At 44.1% G+C, this 18,864-nt stretch overlaps 3 protein-coding genes across 8 annotated transcripts in view; 2 read left to right on the top strand and 1 right to left on the bottom strand.

The window, feature by feature from the left end:
• Window positions 1-5,045, top strand: part of Xpo1 (exportin 1) — a 46,871-nt gene extending 41,826 nt beyond the window's left edge. Inside the window, exon 26 of the mRNA XM_031342298.1 lies at window positions 4,779-5,045. Coding sequence (XP_031198158.1) covers window positions 4,779-5,045 — 267 coding nt within the window. The remainder of the gene's footprint in view (window positions 1-4,778) is intronic.
• Window positions 5,046-9,009: 3,964 nt separating this feature from the next.
• LOC116071063 lies at window positions 9,010-11,057 on the bottom strand. The gene is made up of 2 exons (XM_031342450.1): window positions 10,732-11,057; window positions 9,010-10,169 (listed from the first exon to the last, which is right to left on the bottom strand). Exons 1-2 carry the CDS (start codon window positions 11,011-11,013, stop codon window positions 9,786-9,788), a joined length of 666 nt encoding a protein of 221 aa, XP_031198310.1. The 5' UTR covers window positions 11,014-11,057; the 3' UTR covers window positions 9,010-9,785.
• Window positions 11,058-11,204: 147 nt separating this feature from the next.
• Usp34 (ubiquitin specific peptidase 34) overlaps window positions 11,205-18,864 on the top strand; it is a 191,979-nt gene continuing 184,319 nt past the window's right edge. For 5 of the 6 annotated variants that reach the window (XM_031342440.1, XM_031342437.1, XM_031342439.1 and 2 more), the window contains exon 1: window positions 11,321-11,436. In XM_031342440.1, the coding sequence (XP_031198300.1) occupies window positions 11,394-11,436 (43 nt within the window). In that variant the 5' untranslated portion in view covers window positions 11,321-11,393. Of the gene's footprint in view, window positions 11,437-18,864 lie in introns of all 6 variants that reach the window. The other variant, XM_031342435.1, reaches the window with a different exon arrangement.

Raw genomic sequence — 18,864 nt, 5'->3', positions numbered from 1 at the left:
ATTTACATTGTTTACCAAGCTGTAGTGCTTTAAGAACACTACTTAAAAGGCAAAATAAACTTGGTTTACATTTATTTTCCCTTCACTGGCTTAAAATTATTCTTACATTAATGAAGGTGATTTTAAGGATTGTACTATTTTTGTCTGAAGTTTGGTTCTTAGAAATAAGATTCCTGCTGGCACTGGTGGCGAACGCCTTTAATCCCAGCACTTGGGAAGCAGAGGCAGGTGGATTTCTAAGTTAGAGGCTAACCTGGTCTACAGAGTGAGTTTTAGGACAGCCAGGGCCACACAGAGACACCCCGTCTAGAGAAAGATACAGGATTCCTAACTGGAAGTGGTGGCTCGTGCTTTTAGCCCAGCAATACAGAGGCAGAGACTCGATCTCTTGAGTTGGATGTTACCCTAGTCTATGTAGCAACTTTCTGTACAGTTAGGGCTACAAAATAGTGTCTCAAAAACAAAAAAAGGGTTCTACGGTTGTTGGTAGGTTTTTGCACTTAAGAGTTTGTGCCAAAGTCATTATCCCATCAGAAGAAGGTGGGTCTCGAGTTTTCTAAGAGACTGGTCCACATGTAAATTCTAGGACAGCCAGGGTATGTAGAGATAGGTTGTAGAGATGCCTTGTCTCAAAAAACAAAAAAGATAGCAAGTCAACATGATCCTGATAACAGTTTAATTCACTTTTTGGGGTTTAGGGAATATCTCTTTGTGCAGCTCTTATTAATGGCTGGGTAAAGTAGATTAGCTTTGGAACGGGGGTACAGGGATACTTTTCATTCTTGGAACTGGCATCTGAGGCTGTAGGCTTAGAGTTTTCAACGGTGCCCTGGCCACTTGAATCCCTGTGGAAATATGTGGTTAGCCAAACATTGGCCTTAGGAAGTTTATAGTGGTGTGTGTAACTAGTTAATGAGTTGTCTACAGTCTGTCCTTGACAGCAAAACTCTTGGGCTAATATGACCAGGATGACAAGAAAAAAAGCTTACGTTACAGTTGAATTGAGAGGTGGAGTTAGTGCATGCAGTGTAACAAGGGGTTGGGGTTATGGTTATAAGGCTGCATCAAGTAGACAGGCTATCTAACTTGGTAGAGGTAATCTCCTTGGGAGAGGGGTATAGTCTACTTAACTCAGGATAGCAAGTATTCAAGGATTATACCACTTCCCACAAATACCAGGTAGGCCAGGGAAAGCAAGAATGACCCTGAATTCCCTTCCAGGCTTGGAAAAAAGAGATCTGGAACTATACTTGATGGATATCACTGAGTAAATTTTAGACTAAAATAAAATAAAATGATTCTAATGTTTGAGCACACTAAAGTGCTTAAATTACAGTGTACATCAACCACTGCAAATTCCCCTTAAATTTGGTGTGTGTGTCAGGAGAATTTCGGAAAGTTGGTTCTTTCCACTCTTTTTAGTTCTGGGCATTGAATTCTGGTTGTCAAGCTTTGTTTCAGGTACCTTTACCTGCTAAACTATCTTGTTGCCCCTTTGCCTCTTGACTTGAATTTTTGAGTGTAGAAAGTAACACAAGAGTGGAGTTTGGTCTAAAAAGATGATTCACTGCTGGGAATGTTTGCTGGAGCTGCAAAGATGGCCCTGGTTAAGAGCACTTGTAGTTGGAGAGGACCTGGGTTCAGTTCCCAGCATCCACTTCTGTATTACACTGAGTATTACAGATGCATATAATTATATGAGGCAAAATATAAAATTTAAAAGTAGTGAAATAGAACTGGCACACCTTTTTGGCATTTGAGAGGGAAAGCCAAGTATGTTTGTAAGTTTGTGGCCAGCCTTGCATACGGAGTGAATTCCAGGACATTCAGGGCTATTACACAAACCCTGTCTTGAATTTAAAAAAAGGAGGGGCTTGATAGATTTTGTGATTGGGTTTTTTTTTTTGTTTTTGTACTTTTGAGACAGGGTTTCTCTGTGTAGCCCTGGCTGTCCTGTAGACCAGGCTGGCCTCTTAACTCAGAAATCCACCTGCCTCTGCCTCCCAAGTGCTGGGATTAAAGGTGTGCTCCACCACTGCCTGAGTAGTGCCTGACTTGAACCTATGTCCTTATGCTGTGAGACTTTAATGGGTTGGAAGTTCGCTCTGTTTTCCAAAAGTGGGTTTAGTAATCTTGTAGGTACAGCCTGATTTTCTAACCAAGATAGCACTGAGTTCTTGGTATTGAAAATTCAGGTTGGAAAAAAATTCAGGAAAATGGTGTTACTGATTTTTAACACTTGGTGTCTGTTAGTTGTAGTTGTAACCAGAAGCCTAAGAGTCCCAATGTAAATTTCAAGTGGGTATGGTAGTGTACAGGATATGTGAGGTGAGAGAGAAGGACATATAAATCATAGACAACAGATAGGGAAATTGAACAGTGGATGAGCTAAGAAATCATGGGCATAGTGCCACACACCTATCGTGTCAGCACGGGGTGAAAGATCCTTACAGTTAGCCCCCTCAGAACCCTGAATTTCAACCTGGAGCCAAACAAGAATAGATTCTAGGATCACAGTTCTAGGTTAAACTAGTACAAAATCACTAAGTTCTCTCTATATACCTGGCTGGCCTGAAAACTCAAATATATAAATCAGACTGACCTTGAACTCAGCTCTTCTGTCTCTTCAGTACTACCATTTCTTCTCTGAATTTTATAGGTAGGTATTTTTGAGCTGCTGTGCTGACGTTGGGAATTGAACCTGGGTCCTCTTTAAGATCCCATATACATTCTTGATCCCTTAACTGTCTTTCCAGTCCTGTGAGACATGTTTTGACAGGAGACTAATGACTATTCAATATTAATCTGACCAGATGATCAAAGTATACTTTGAGAAGTGATGGACTGCCAGGCAGTGGTGGTGCACGCCTTTAATCCCAGCACTTGAGAGGCAGAGGCAGGTGGATTTCTGAGTTCAAAGCCAGCCTGGTCTACAGAGTGAGTTCCAGGTCAGCCAGGCCTACACAGAGAAACCCTGTCTCAAAAAACGACAAACAAAAGTGTTAAGACTATATACATAGCAAGTTATTGAGTTGCTTAGCAAAATCCTGTCTTAAATAATAAACCCCTAGAGCACCCAGGAGGATGTTAGCAATTTAAGAAGGTAGTTTGAGGTCAAGAATTCAGTACCACCTTCTGAAATAAAGGCAAACCCTTAAAATGGTTTAATTTTCAGTGGTGCTGTGGAGCAAACCCAGGACTTGGCAATACGAGGGAGGCAAGTGGACCCTATTCTTTACACCCCATTCCAAGTTTTATTTTATTTTGAGGCAGTGTCTCTTTAGCTCAATCTTGCCTCAACACCTTATACAATAGAGTGATCTTGTGCTTCTTTGCGGTGCTGTAATTATGGGCTTATTTGGTGCTATTTATGGACCCCAGGGCTTTGGACATGCTAAGCAGACATTCTAACACTGAATCCACACCCCTAGCCCTCAAGTCAAAATTTGTACATTTTATTATATTACTGTACATTTTACTGCAATAAGGCTCCAGCAGTCATAATTCTGTCCTTCATGACCTTGTAGTATTAAGTATAATGAATACTTTGTGGGAAATGGGTATGATGGCTCATGGGTTAAGAACACTGGCTTGCTGTTCTGGAGAGCATGTGTTCAGTTCCTAGTACCCACAAGGTGGCTCACAATCATATATGATTCCAGTTCTAGGAGATCTGATGCCCTCTCCTAGCCTCCCTTGGGTACTAGGCACAAATGTATATTTATATGGATGCTGATAAAATATACACAAATATTTGAAGGAAATACTTAGACCTCATTTTAATTTTTTTTTTTTTTGTACCAAGTGGGCATGGCAGCTGAATACAACAGACTGCTCAATGGGTCTTGGTGTTTGCTACCCAGACTGATGAACTGAGTTTGATCCTTGGCATTACACATGTTGGAAGCTCCAGGTTTAATGAGAATGTGTCTTAAAAAGGTAAGATGGAAACTGTGCAATGGTGGCTCACTTTTAGTAAGCATTCAGGAGGCAGAGGGAGGTGAATTGCTAAATTCCAAGACAGCCTGAATTACACTGGAAGAGTGCTTTGCCAGAGGTCCAGCTCCCAGGAACCATGTGGTGGCTCACAGCCATCTGTAATGGAATCTGATGTCTTCTGATGTGTCTGGAGACAGCAGCAGTGTCCTCACATCTTTTTTTATTTTTTTAAAGAAAGTTTTTTTCCCCTCAACAAAACTGGGGGATTAAGTGATTAAGTTGGTGATTAAGATTTGCCTAAGACATCCAAAGAGCTCTACTCCATCTTTGAACTGCTAGAGCTTGGGAAGTGGCTGGTACCGTGGAACTGTAGCCGCAGGATCTCTGTGACTCTTGGCAACAAACAGCAGGATATTTGAGAAAAGTCTCAAGACGGTCTAGTATTGATAGTGTAGTGGAAATCGGTGGCTGTAAACCATACCAATGATAATCGCAATGAACATTTGCAAGGAAACATGGTTGGGCCAAAGGGTGTATATACTGTGTGACACAGTGAAACTTCCAGTATTAGTTCAACGAATGCCTGAGGGAGAGGCGAGAAAGACCGAGAAGTAGAAATGGAGCCAGGACAGCCATGAGGGAGTTGAGAAAAGGCTTCAGTTAATAGAGGAACAGGTCATTACCCAATAGGCTCTGCAGGATACACTGCCACAGTTCGGAGGTTACTCAGACTCAACCCTCCAACAAGTTGCACATCCATCCACATGATCACCCTGGCTCTGGTCAGCTTACTGGATTGTACTTCCTTGAAAGACCACCAAGATTCATGCTTCTCTCAGAGGTCATGCTCTGATCCGTGGCCAGAGTTTTGGCAGGGAACCATGTTAGTCCGAGAATGGTTACTGCTACCAGAGACCAGGCGGACGTCCTTGGCATATGCTGCTGCTGGAGGCCAAGTGGATGTTCGGAGTCCATGCTGTTGCCAGAAACTCTGTGAGCCTAGGATTGGAGATGCCGCTGACAGTGAAGGCACAGAAGCTAAGCTTAAAGAGTTATTAATGACTGCAGACCCACAGTTGAGAAAGCAGAATATAAAAGGTTTCTGAGACAACTCCTTCATTCATCCTAGCCCACTCCCTCAAAGACTTGATAGGAAGCCATCAAGGAGAACTTAAAAAGAAAATTGTGATAGGGTGATGAGGTGTAGCTCTTCACAGTTGATGGTTTCTGGCGGGGGTACAGGTGGAGATTGGGGTCTGGTCACTAAGAGTTTGACCGTGCTCAAGCAAGCAAGTTTATTGACAACACAAAAATAGTCTCTTTTAGCAGAGGCAGAGGAAGGTGGATTTCTAAGTTCGAGGCCAGCCTGGTCTACAGAGTGAGTTCCAGGACAGCCAGGGCTATACAGAGAAACCCTGTCTTGAGAAAAACAACAACAACAAAAAAACAACTTTTCTTTTTCCCTGTGGTTGTGGGGGATGGAGGGAGAGGTCATAGGGAGTGGTGGCAGACATGGGAGGACTGGGAGGTGAGTGCAATCGGGGTCCATGGTGTAAGATTCTCAATAAAAATAATTGTTTTAAAAATGTAGTAGAGCAGATTTGGACTGTGAGGTGTCGTTTAGCAGTCCTTTACCTCTGTCTGGGAGTGGGGACTGCCCTGGCATGTGGTCTCCTACCAGGGGTCACATCAATCACTAAAGAAAAATTATTCTACCTCTGCTAATAGTTCTCAAACACCTATAGCTCCTCTGTTATAGTGTGTTCACCTTCTCTTCTGTGCTGACTTTGTCTGGCTTGAACTCATGATCCTTGTGAGATCACATGTACAACTGCCCAGTATGTCTGGAAAACAGTCTTTACTTGATGTTATCCTTCTGGCTGTTAGAATCTTTCTGTCCCCTCTTCCATAAAGACCCCCAGAGTATTTAGGGCTGTGTAGTCCACAGCCTGTCTTGTTCTCTTCACATGGAGCAGTTGAGTCTCTGTGTTAGTTGCCATCTACTGCAAGGGAACACTATTCTGATAAGGGTTGAGATGCTCTGATCTATGTATAGCTATAAGTCATTAAGGCATTGTCTTAATATTATGTCTATTTAGTAGAATAATAGTATTGGGGTATGGGGTTTTTACCACATATTCTTGGCCCTTTAACAGTGCTAGGTATGGGTTCCATCTCATGAAACAGGCCTTATATCAGAAGGTGGTTTATGTCAAGAGACATACTTTGTCAACCTAGTTGTAGATTGCAGTGTTCACAGCTAGGTGAAATTTGAAGATGACCTCTTCTATTTTTTTTTTTTTTCCAGACAGGGTTTCTCTGTGTAGCCCCGCCTGTCCTGGAACTCACTCTGTAGACCAGGCTGGCCTCAAACTCAAAAATCCGCCTGTCTCTGCCTCCCAAGTGCTGGGATTAAAGACATGCGCCACCACTGCCCTGGCTTCTTGTTTCTTGAGACAGGATTTCTCTGTGTTGGTTTGGCAGTCCTAGAATTGTTTGTAGAACAGGATGGCCTTGAACTCACAGAGATCCACCTGTCCCTGCCTCAGGTGCAGGAATTAAAGTTACGTATCGTCACTGCCGATTTTTCCATGACTCCAGTATGTAGTGGCATGCCCTGACTCAGGTTTCTCAGAATTCTAACAGCAAGTTCTGGAGGGTGGCCAAGAGTACTGGCAATAACCTTTAGTGCTTTTGGGCTGATTTATGTGACTTCACAGTTTACTTTTGGTAGCATGAGGTGTCTACTGGGGTATTTTCTCCCCCATTATAGGGAAAGTATGTTTGTGTGTCAGGGGCACCCAGAGATCAGAGGTGTTCAATTTCTTCAGAGCTGGAGTTACAGGTGGTTGTGAGATACCAGTAGTGGGTGCTGGGAATTGAACTTGCAGCTCCTGGAAGAGCGGCTCTTAAGAGCTGAGCCTTGCGGTGGTGGCACACGCCTTTAGTCCCAGCACTTGGGAGGCAGAGGCAGGCAGATTTCTGAGTTCAAGGCCAGCCTGGTCTACAGAGTGAGTTCCAGGACAGCCAGGGCTACATAGAAAAACCCTGTCTTGAAAAAACAAAAAAATAAATAAATAAAAAGGGGGGGGGGCTAGAGAGATGGCTCAGTGGGTAAGAGCATTGACTGCTCTTCCAAAGGTCTTGAGTTCAAATCCCAGCAACCACACGGTGGCTCACAACCACCCATGATGAGATCTGACGCCCTCTTCTGGTGTGTCAACTACCAGTCAGCTACAGTGTACTTATGCATAATAATAAATAAATCACTAAAAAAAAAAAAAAAACTGAGCCATGCCAGGTGGTAGTGGTACACGCCTGTAATCTCAGCACTTGGGAGGCAGAGGCAGGCAGATTTCTGTGTTCAAGGCCAGCCTGGTCTACAAAGGGAGTTCCAGGACAGACATTCATTCAGCCATGCCCTGAATTGAACTGAGGACCCCTGGAAGAACAGTAGGTGCTCTTAAGCACTAAGCCATCTATCCAGTCCCTCCAAACCCCCAATGTGGGCTTTTCAAAAGCTATCCCACTTCATACTCCTTCTTCTCTCCTGCCCTCAATCCAACTTAACCCTTCTTTCCTATTATTCCTGTTATCTTTATACCACTTTGTTCTATCTCCTTCTTTCAAAGTCTTTTCCACGGCTCCTTACTAAACCCCTGACTTGTATGGATAGTTTCAATGGAACAGATATATCTGAGTGAGTATTCAAAGCTAATGTTTAGAAATTAGAGAAAATATACAATAACAGTATTTTGTAACATGTTAAAAGTTGTACACCTTTCAAGTTTACTGTCCATTAATGGGTGTTGGAAACTAGGTTCTCTGTGAGAGCATTAAGTGCTTTGAACTACTGAGCCCAGTCTCCAGCTCATCCACTTTTTTTTTTTTTTTTGCTTTTTCAAGACAGGCTCATCCACTTTTTTATTTCCTTTTTTTCACTTTTGGAGAAAGGGCCTCTTACTGAATGTACAGCTTGCCATTTTAGATAGTTGTCTCATCTACTACTGAACTTGAGGTATTTTCCTGCCTAGTTCCCTTTCCTCACTTCTCCAGTTTAGAGTTATGGGCACCCACTGTCACACTTAACATTTACATGGGTACTGGGGTTCCAAACAAAGCTCACCATGCTAGTGCAGCAAGGACATTACTCAATGAGCTCTCCCCAGTCCTCCTCTACTCTGAGACAGTGTCATTACACTCAGCCTCCTTCGTTTACAGGTTTGTAATCGCTAGGGCCCCTATGTTCCAGAATCTAAACAGTCACTATCTGCATTTACTAGACAACGTTGTCGAGCCCTGATATAATGGAAGAACCATTATTTCTACCAGTGATTCTCCAGATTCTCAGATCATTTGTGTGTCTCTGTATGTGTAACTTTTAGGAGCTGAACTGAGATAATAATATACATATCAAGCAAGCTACCTAACACTAAACTATATCCCAGTTCATTTCTTTTTGAGACAGGGTTGTGTTAAGAAGCCTTGGTGGCCTGGAACTCAGCATGTAAACCACTAGGGTGGGTCAGATGTGTGACAATCCTGTTCCTGCTTCCCAAATACTGCAAGTATAGACTTTTACTACCATATCATGTATACACTTATTTGTATCACATAAGCATGTGCTACCAGACTCATCAGAAACTTTTTTTTTCCACATAAGCAGTCTAAGGATAGATACTTGTTCAAATAAAGCAAGAGAGACACAGATTTATTTATTTCTTTGTTTCTAAGGCAGGGTTTCTCCATGTAGCCTGGCTGTTCTGGAACTCATTCTCTACACCAGGCTGTCCTTGAACCCAGAAATCTTTTAACTATGGGCTCCTGAGTGCCAGGACTAAAAGTGTGTACCACCCCTGCCTGGTTTTATTACTCTCTATATTAATTTTAAGGTTAGCTTTTATCCTATTTGTAACTTCAATGTTCAGGGGTTTGTGGGTAAAGCATAACTGTACATAGTGACACTTGCCTGTAATTCCAGACTCCAGAAGGAAGCATGAGGAATTTGAATTGTGTGTCAGCATGGGCTAACACACCAAAAATCCATTTCAAAAAAGTACTACTACATCAATACTAAAAAATGTTTTTATTTTTTAAATTAATTTCCATATTTACATTATGTTTCAGGCAGAGAGAGGGGTTAAAATTCGTGTTGGCTGAATTAATCTATTTTTTAGAGAACAGTAATTCTTTCATAAAGACTCAATCCTAAAAAATGTCAATGTCATAGGCAAAAACTTAAAAGGTATGTTCTCATAACCCTAGAGATACCAGGTTGCCATGTCTGTTAGTTTAAAACAACTTAGACACATTCCTTAGGTAGTGGGTCTTTTTCAAATCAAGGTTCATTGGTGGCTTTTCCGAAATAACCTGGGATCTACTGGGAGAAAAAACAAAAGGCTGTTAAGAGGACAAAGGTTGGCTGGAAGGTGATGTCTGCTGAGTCAATAATCAGAGAAGGGAGGTTGGGAGAAGGATGAAAGGAAAATAGCTGAAGGACTCATAAAGCTCATAGGAAATAACACACAGGGGTTGGAATGAAACTTTATAGTACCAAGTTCAAAACAGCATGAAAGAAGAGGCAGTTCAAGTACACAGAAAAAGTGTGACACACCTCGACCTGACAATAGATTAATATAGGGCCTTTGTTAAAATGTGCTCAAGTTTCTGTTTGGGGTCATGCACATGACCTTTCAGACTTTGTTGTCATATCCCTGTGGAAACATCTTAGAAACAGAAATCAGTGAAGGTGTAAGGAAAAACTTCCCAACAATAATATGCTTTGTAATTTTTTTTAAATTAAACGTTCATTTTATGTTTTGTCTGCATGTATGTATGTATGTGTGCTACGAGTGTGTGTGGTGACCGCAGAAGTTTGAAGAGGGCCTCGAATGCCCTGGAACAGGATACAGATGGTTGTGAGCACCATGCTGGGAATTGAATCTGTGTCCTCTGCAAGAGTTGCAAGTGCTCTTAACTGCTGAGCCATCTGAGCTTCTAGTTCTTAATGCAATACCAAACTTAAGCTGGGTGTCCTTTTTCACTTGTTTTTCACTTCTAGCTCCCATTTCTTTTGACATTGGGAAACGGGGTTCTAAAAGTCGCTCAGGCTGCCTTCGAACTCCGAGGAACCTTCCTGCCTGCGTTTTGGAAGTACTGTTGTAAACCATCACGCCAAGGCTTCGTTCCTCACGGTAATAGGTCTCGCTGTCTTTCTCTGATGAAAAGGCCTAACAGAACATTTCCGATGAAGAATGAATGGGGAGCCGCACGTTATAAGACCTCGTGCGTAAAACAAAACAAAACAAACAACAACAACAACCCCCCCCCCCGCCCGAGGTGTCATGGTTTCTCCACCGCGCCATTTCTAGTCCTGTCAAGGTGTCTCCCTGCTGAGGATACGTAAGCCTCTCAGAACCGCAGGGCTGAGATAAACAGGGATTCAGGTTCAGACGCGCCCTGGGCTGTTCCATTCTCACGAAGCCAGGTGGGGAGCGAGCCTCGGCGTGCGGGGGATCTGCTGACCCGCGGCCGTCCCCACCCTCAAAGTACCCGATTGTCGGCCAAACTTCACCGCTTCCCCTCGGGGCTGCGGGAGGCGAGGAGGCGACGCGCTGCGGCAGGGGGACAGGGCGGGCCATACGGCCCAGCTCTAGCCGAGCCTCTCGGAGCGCGAAGCCCGTCGGGGCGGGAGAGGCCGCGGACCCGCGGCCGGCCCGCCCGCCCGCCCGCCCGCTCGCTCGCTCGCTCGCAGCCTCCGCCCGCTCGCAGCCTCCGCCATCTTCCACTCACCCGACTCCCCCCGCGGCGGCGGGCGGCGCGCTTCCCTTCCGGCCGCTGACAGAGATCCGGGCTGGGCGGGGTGGGCGAGCGCGCACAGGGGGTGGACCCAGGGCGGGGAGGCTGGACGGAAGAGGAAAGGGAGGGTGGCCAGCGGCTCCGGCGGGGTGTGCGGCGTGTGTGCGGCGAGAGGCGGAGGGCGGGGGGAGCGGAGGGAGGGATGAGAGCGCGAGGCGCCTCTCTTCGGCTCCTTCGCCCGGGCGGAAAGAGCCGAGCGCAGCCCGAGCGCTCCATTAAAATGGCGGCGGCGGCGGTGGCGGCCGCGGCGTCTGGTCGGTGGTGAAGTGACTCTGCTTCTTCTCTCCCCACCCACCCCTCCCTCTTCCCTCCCCCGTCCTTCCCCCTTCCCCCGCCGCCCGCGCCTCGGCGCCCCTGAGGCCCGCACCTCCCTCGCCCCCCTCCTCGCCCCCGCCCGCTCCCGCTCCCGCTCCCGGGCCTGCCGGCCCCCTCCCCCACCCGCGGCTCCCCGCCCCGTCCTCGCCGCCGCCCGCCCTCGTCGCCTCCCCGCCCCGCCGGCAGGCCGGCCCCCTCCCCTGCCTCTGTCCCCTCCCCCCCGCCGGTCGGGATCAGTCCGTGCGATCCTCAGCGGGGGAGGGGGGGGCGGCGGCCGAACGATGTGCGAGAACTGCGCAGACCTGGTGGAGGTGTTAAATGAAAGTAAGTAGCCGGGTCGGAGACCCGTCGGGGTGCACGGTTCGGGGGACTCCGGGCGGCTCTCCCGCCTGGCCTGCCTTCCGCGGCCCGCGGGCTGCGGCGACCCGGCCGGCGGCGTCCGGGCCTATGTGCCCGGGAAGGTGCGTGGTGGCGCGGCCGTCGCGGCGCCTCGGGCCCAGGCCGCCGGGTTACCTGGGCGCCCGAGAGGCCGCGGCGCAGCCCGGGCCCGGTCAGGCTTGGGCGGTCTCGGAAAGTTTCCTCATTACAGGTGTCAATTAATGAAGGCACTAATGAGCCCTTCCGCCCCTTTGCCCCTGCGAGGAAGGTGTGGGGAGGTGGGGTCGGAGGACTAGGCTTTGCTCTGCAGTCCGAGCCTCAGGGCCGCCCTCTTTGATTTCCAGCGTGCTGGGGAGGCCTTGCTTACCTGCTAATTTTCATTAAAGTCCCTGGGAGAAGGGTGGTGATTTTTTTTTCCTTCCCTTGAGGGTGTGTGGGTGTATTCAATCCATCTGCCAGCCCTTAAATAGCAGAAAATGAACTGCAATAGTGATGATTGGAACCGTCTTACCTTAATTAAAAATAAAGGCGATAGTATTTCTTTAGTACCATTCGTCGTGTAAGCAGTGAAGTCTATTATAAGGAGATCTCTGTACCAACGACAACCACCCCGAGTAGTCATGGTCTGTCTCTGAAAATGAGAGGCCTTACTCCTTATTCTTTATTATTATATTACATATTTTATTTTTGGCCTTGCAAGATCGCATTTCTGTTTAAAGAAACAAGGGGAATTGCACGGCAGCTACTCGTGGGCCCAGAGGTGGTTTAGATGAAAAGATAATTTACACAAACTTGATTTGTGAGAAATGTTCATTCGAGGTATTGGGATTTATATTCAGTGTGATATTTTGACAGATTTCTAAACTATTTATTCCTTTTAATTCATTCATTTAAATAGTCGATTTGTAGACTGTAATTTCCTTCTGGTTTCTTAATTTTTACTTTATCATGTGCTTGAGTTTCACTTTAGTGGCTAAAAGGCTTGTAATTTATTTTCAGCCATGTATTTAGTTCCTGACAGATTAACGTCGGTGTCTGTATATATTCAAACTACATTTTCCCATATTCGTGTCATCCTAAATTTTCCTAGTATTTTAAGGTTATTCCTATTTTGACATAAAGTTCCTTCTTGGTACAAGTGATATGGTAAACATAGTTCCTTAGTACTTATTTCAGTAAAACGTTTTGTCTTAGAAATACATTGATGATTCTTATCTAGTATGCATTAGGAAAAGTAATTTGGAAGAAGTGATGTAAAGATTATGTAGGTATGTGTGTGTCTGTTTACAGATATATTCCTGTGAGTGCTACTGCCCACATAGGCATCAGATCCCCTGGAGCTGGAGTTATGGACAGTTGTGAACTGTCCCATATAGGTGCTGAGAACTGAATCCCGGTCCTCCAGAAGAGCAGCAAGTGCTCTTAAGTACACTACACTGAGCCATCTCTCCAGGCCCCTTAGGGTGTGATTTAAAACATTTTTAAACCTAACTAGGAGTGTTGTAAATGTAATATCTAAAGGAAATTTATTTGAGAAGAGATGACATTTGCATGGTAAAGGTAGATAGTCTTTTTTTTTTTTAGATTATTTATTTTACGTACACTGTAGCTGTACAAGATGGTTGTGAGCCTGCTCGGTCAGGTCAATGCTGCTCCCTCTGGTCCAAAGATTTACTTACTATTATACCTAAGTACACTGTTGCAGATGAGGGCGTCAGATCTCATAGGTGGTTCTGAGCCACCCATGTGGTTGCTGGGATTTGAACTCAGGACCTTCAGAAGACAAGTCAGTACTCTTACCTGCCATCTCACCAGCCCCGGTAGATACTCTTTTTAAGGGGTGGTAAGATCGCTCAGGGGTAAAAGTGCTTTATTCTGTAAGCCTGTGGACTGGAGTGAGTTTATTCCAGGGTCCACACATTCTTACACACATGCATGTAAGTTAGTAATAAAAAGGTATTATTTAAGATTATCTTGAAACAGTTAATCAGTGGTTCCCAAAGGTACTCAGCCCCTTAGTGGCTTTTTTTAAGGATCATTGGAAAATAAGCCTTCAGTCATCTCAAGAGATACTTTTTTTTTAAACCATTATAGTTATCTTAAATGTTTTCATATGTAGTAAGACCTCGTTTCAAAACAATATTTTCATTGTGTTATTTTTGTACCCCAAGTATGATACTGACATCTCTGAGAACAAGACAGATTATACTTCACTTTGGTAATGTTTGCCAGTGCACAAGATGGATGGAGCTTCATGATGAGCATGATGACTGAACTTTGACTAAAACTTGTTGAATTAGCCTTGCTTGGTGGTACAGGCTTGTTTGTAATCCCAGTTACTCAGGAAGTTGAGGCAGGGGGATCACAAGGTCAGGAATCTCTCCGGGCTACGAGATGAGTTCAAGGCCAGCCTTGGGTAGTGAGACATGATCAGGAAATAAGTAAGAGTGTTAGCTGGGTGGTGGCAGCACACGCCTTTAATCCTAGCACTTGGGAGGCAGAGGCAGGCAGATTTCTGAGTTCAAGGCCAGCCTGGTCTACAGAATGAGTTCGAGGACAGCCAGGGCAACACAGAGAAACCCTGTTTCGAAAAACCAAACAACAACGACAACAACAACAACAAACTCAAAAAGTCTAGAATCAGGCTAAGGAGCCTAAAATAAGGACTAAATAAACTATTGGGTATCTATCCCAATTTGTTTTTTGACAGTTTAAGGGAACTCCTTCCTAGTCTTTTTGCCTCAGGCTCTCAAGAGTTGGACTTACATTCGTGAACTACTGTGGCTTTTTTTTTTTCCTTTGAGACAGGTTTCTCTGTGGAGCTCTGGCTGTCCTGGAACTTACTCTGTAGACCAGGCTGGCCTCAGAAATCCGCCTGCCTCTGCCTCCCAAATGCTGGGATTAAAAGTGTTGCTACCACTCCCTGTGGCTTTTATATGTGGAGGAGGCTAGGGTGTGGGAATGACAGTATCTTGCTTTTTAATCTAGGCTGACCTGGAACTTGTAATATTCCTGTCTTATACTACCAAGTGCTTATATTATACATGGCTCTCAGTCTTGATTATGGATTTTCTAAAAAGATTTTGTAAGTTAACATGTACTTCCTGGGAATCGAACTCAGAACTCCTAGAAGAGAGGTCAGTGCTCTTATCCACTGAGCCATCTTTCTAGCACCCAATTATGGATTTTTTAACTTGGAAAATCTTGAGTTAAAACTTCCTGGGGGCTGGAGAGACAGTGTAGTGGTTAAGAGCACTGACTGCTCTTCCAGAGGTCCTGAGTTCAATTCCCAGAAACTACATGGTAGTTTTCAACCATCTGTAATGGGATCTAATGTCCTCTTCTGGTGAGTCTAAAGACAGCTACATTGTACTCATATAAATAAAATAAGTACATCTTAAAAAAACAAAACAAAACAAAAAAATTCCTTAACCAACTAATATTTGGAATACTGGCTATCAGAAAAAAATTATTCACAGTTTCCAGCAAGATATTGTTTGTTGGTATTTTGACCAGCCATCCTAGGCTATCCTCAAACAGTTCTGCTTTAGCCTCCCAAGGTATAGATTACAGTCATGAGCTACCATGATCAGCTGTAATTCGAACAGCAAATGATGAAGCACTATAAAATATATTGTATATTAATATAGGAAAGTACCAGCATTGTCTCTGTGATGAACACTAATTACTACTTTTTTTAAAAAAGATTTATTCATTTATTCTATATAAGTACACTGTACCTGTCTTCAGACACATAAGAAGAGGGCATGAGATCTCATTACAGATGGTTGTGAGCCACCATGTGGTTGCTGGGATTTGAACTCAGGACCTCTGGAAGAACAGTCAGTGCTCTTAACTGCTGAGCTGTCTCTCCAGCCCCCTAAAATGTAACTTTTTCTTCCTTCCTCCCTCCTTCCTTCCCTCCCTCCTTCCCTCCCTCCCTCTCTTTCTCTCTCTCTTTCTTTCTTTCTTGTTTTTTGATTTTTCGAGACAAAGGTTTTTCTGTATAGCCCTGGGTGTCACTGGAACTCACTCTCTAGACCAGGCTGGCCTCAAACTCAGAAATTGTCTGTCTCTGCCTCCCAAGTGCTGAGATTAAGGGAATGTGCCACCACTACCTAGCGATTGCTGCCTTTTTTATTGGTGTTTTGGATATAGATTCTTACTACATATCTCTGGCTGTTCTGGAACTCTCTTTGTAGACCAGACTGGCCACACTCACAGAGATCGACTTGCCCATGCCTCCCAGGTGCTGGGATTAAAGGTGTGTGCCACCACACCACATATTAACATATTTTTGTGTATATGTTTTAAAAATGATGGTATTCGAGGGACTAGAGGGATGGCTCAGTTGTTAGGAATGTTTGTTGCCATTGCAGAGGACTTGGGTTTGATTTCCAGCATCTACATAGAGGCTCACAAACATCTTTAGCTCTAGTTACAGGGGATCTGATATCCTCTTTGGACTTCTGGAGGTACCAGGCACACATGTGGCATATATACCTACATGCAGACCTCATATATTAAAACACTCATACATTAAAAAAGAAAACCTTAAAGAAACCCCACGCTCTATATGCATATGAGACACACACATACACATGGGTGTTTGGTCTATATGTACTCCTGAACCCCAGAAAAGGGCATCTTATTCCCAAGGGCTACAGTATAGACAGTTGTGAGCTATATGTATTATGTCAGTACTGGGAATTGAACTCAGGATATTCAGAAGAACAGACAGTGCTCTTAAGAGCTGAACCATCTCTCAGGCTCCCAAAGATGACCTGCCTGCCTGCCTGCCTGCCTGCCTGCCTGCCTGCCTGCCTGCCTGCCTGCCTGCCTGCCTGCCTGCCTGTCTGTCTGTCTACCTACCTATTTTGATTCCTGGTTCTCAGTGTAGCTTTGGCTATTCTGGAACTGGCTCTGTAGATCATATCTGGCGGTCTCTGTCTCCCGAGTGCTGGGGTTAAAGGTATTTGCTCTCATCTAACCCAAAAAAAGTTCCTCAAAGCAATATTATTGAGGCCTAGTAAGATGGCTCAACTAGAAAAGTATTTGCTGCTATGCCTGTCTGTCTGAATCTGATCTGTGAAACCTACTTGGCAGGTAGGGAGCACAAGCTCCTGCAAATCATCTTCTGACTGCCACAGTCGCCACACATATCAAGTAAAAGTAAAAAACAACAACATGGTAGGAAGAGATGGTTCAGTGGTGAAGGATGATTGATTGCTGCTCTCAGAAGGGACTGGAGTTTAATTCCTAGCATCTACATTATGCAACTCACAGACATAGTTGCAGTTCTAGGGGATTCAGTGCACACACATAACCATGAATACAGATGTATATAGTTTTTAAAAAGCTAGTATTGGGACTGTGACTGTAGCTTAGTTGTTTTTTGTTGTTGTTGTTGTTGTTTTGTTTTGTTGTTTGTTTGTTTGTTTTCAAGACAGGGTTTCTCTGTGTAGCCCTGGCTGTCTTGGAATTCACTCTGTAGACCAGGCTGGCCTCGAACTCAGAAATCCACCTGCCTCTGCCTCTCAGGTGCTGGGATTAAAGGCATATGCCACCACCGCCTGGCTGTAGCTCAGTTGGTAGAATGCAAGCCTGACACATGGAAAGCCCTGAGTTTGGTCCCTAGTACCACACAGATTGGGCTTTATAATGAACTTTTGTAATCCCAGCACTTGGTCAATGGAAGCAGGAAATTCAAGGCTACATAGGTGGGCTGAGACTAGCTTTGGCTCCATGAGATCCTGTAATACTAAGCAGCTAACCCAGCTTTGTAGAGGTAAGATCTAATATCCCAGTTTAGAAAAACACGTGTAGAACTGATTGAAAGCCATCTTCACATCTGCAGATCTCAAACAAATGTTTGGTAAAACTTTTCTCACTTATCCAGGTAAGTTGTCTCTGAACTTTGTATCTGAATATTGAACTATCTTTGGGCTCCCTTGCAGCTGCAAAGTTAACAGCCACAAAAGTGCTGTAGGCAGGGGCTTGCTACTCGGGAACCATGAACAGTATGTGCTCTTTCAGAATCCCTATTTCTTTACTTAAAAAAAAATGAGAACTTTTATGTTGCATTTTCATTCAGCAAAGGAACAGAAAGAGAAGAGCATCCTCTCCTAGGAAGCAAGTAGTGAGGAAATGGGAACACTTTGAGGGGTATGGTACCTTTTTTACATAGTGATATCCAGTTATCAAAGAAGAAATGGAAGAACTGTTCTGTGTCATCGAGGATGCTGTGTTAAATGTAGCAACAGCCAGGCAGTGGTGGTGCACGCCTTTAATTCCAGCACTTGGGAGGCAGAGGCTAATAAAATTTTATATGGTTTAAAATAGCTACAGATGATGTTTTTTTTTTTAAATTTATTTTTTGTGTATGCATATATGTGTATATATATGTAGTATCTGAATATATGTATGTATGTATGTATATATGTATACTAAATGTGTACAGCAGTCAACAGAAGTCAGGGTAAGGTTTCGGATCCTCTGCAAATGTGGATGTTTGGAAGTGACTTGGATCCTCTTCAAGAGTGACAAGTGTTCTTACCTGTAGTCATCTCTTCAGCCCCCAGATAATATTTTCACAGTTATACAGACAATAGTTTTTGCAATTTTCTATGAAACCTTAGTATATAAAATACACTGATTATTTCTATGTGCAAGTAAATATAGTTAGGGCTCCTAGAAGATTGAAGTTTCTGTGTGTACATGACACACTCATGTGGAGGTCAGGGTACAACCAGTTTTGAGTCTGTTCTCCACTGGGTACCAGGCATTGAATTCCAGTTGTCAGGCGTGGTAGTAATCATTTTTACTTGTTGAGCCATCTTGCTGGCTTAGAGATTGCTCAATATGTTGCCTTGGCTAGTTGGAACTGTATGTGTAGACCAGGCTGGTCCCAAACTCAAAGAGATTTGCTTTCCTCTGCCTCCTAAGTATGTTAGTGTGCATGGCTGGGTTGCTGATTTTTAAACTATGCTATGAACACTAGTCATAAAGTTTTATGTATTTCTACATGTTATTTGGATAGTTTTAAATTTTTACTTTAATTTTTGAAGCCTTTATTTATTTGAATCAAGGTCTCCTGTAACCTAGGCTACTCTCGAACTTGCTATGTACCTGAGGAAGACCTTGAACTTCCTTAAAGCTCCTTAAATGTTTATAGTAAATTAAACACCTTCTCTGTGGAAAGGATGGTTTCAGCAGTCTCCAGTAAATACTGAGTTCTTCTATTTGGAAGTAAATAAAAGCTTATCATCTTTGTCTTTATCTTTTTTCTTTTCTTTTCTTTTTGTCTTGTTTTGTATTTTGAGACAGGGTTTCTCTATTTTGCCCTGGCTGTCCTGGTACTCATTCTGTAGACCA

The sequence above is a fragment of the Mastomys coucha genome, unplaced genomic scaffold (genome assembly GCF_008632895.1).
Source record: "Mastomys coucha isolate ucsf_1 unplaced genomic scaffold, UCSF_Mcou_1 pScaffold22, whole genome shotgun sequence".
NCBI classification, from domain to species: Eukaryota; Metazoa; Chordata; class Mammalia; order Rodentia; family Muridae; genus Mastomys; species Mastomys coucha.
Note: the sequence above shows the minus strand (reverse complement) of the source record. Positions and strands in the feature narration are given on the sequence as shown.

What these genes read in the sequence shown, in the direction of transcription:
- LOC116071063 (XM_031342450.1), bottom strand. Translation starts at nt 11,013, where the DNA reads ATGGAGCGCTCGGGCTGCGCTCGGCTCTTTCCGCCCGGGCGAAGGAGC. An exon ending in GCCGCCGCGGGGGGAGTCGG is followed by an intron (nt 10,170 to 10,731) that starts GTGAGTGGAAGA and finishes ATGTTCTGTTAG; the next exon opens with GCCTTTTCATCAGAGAAAGA.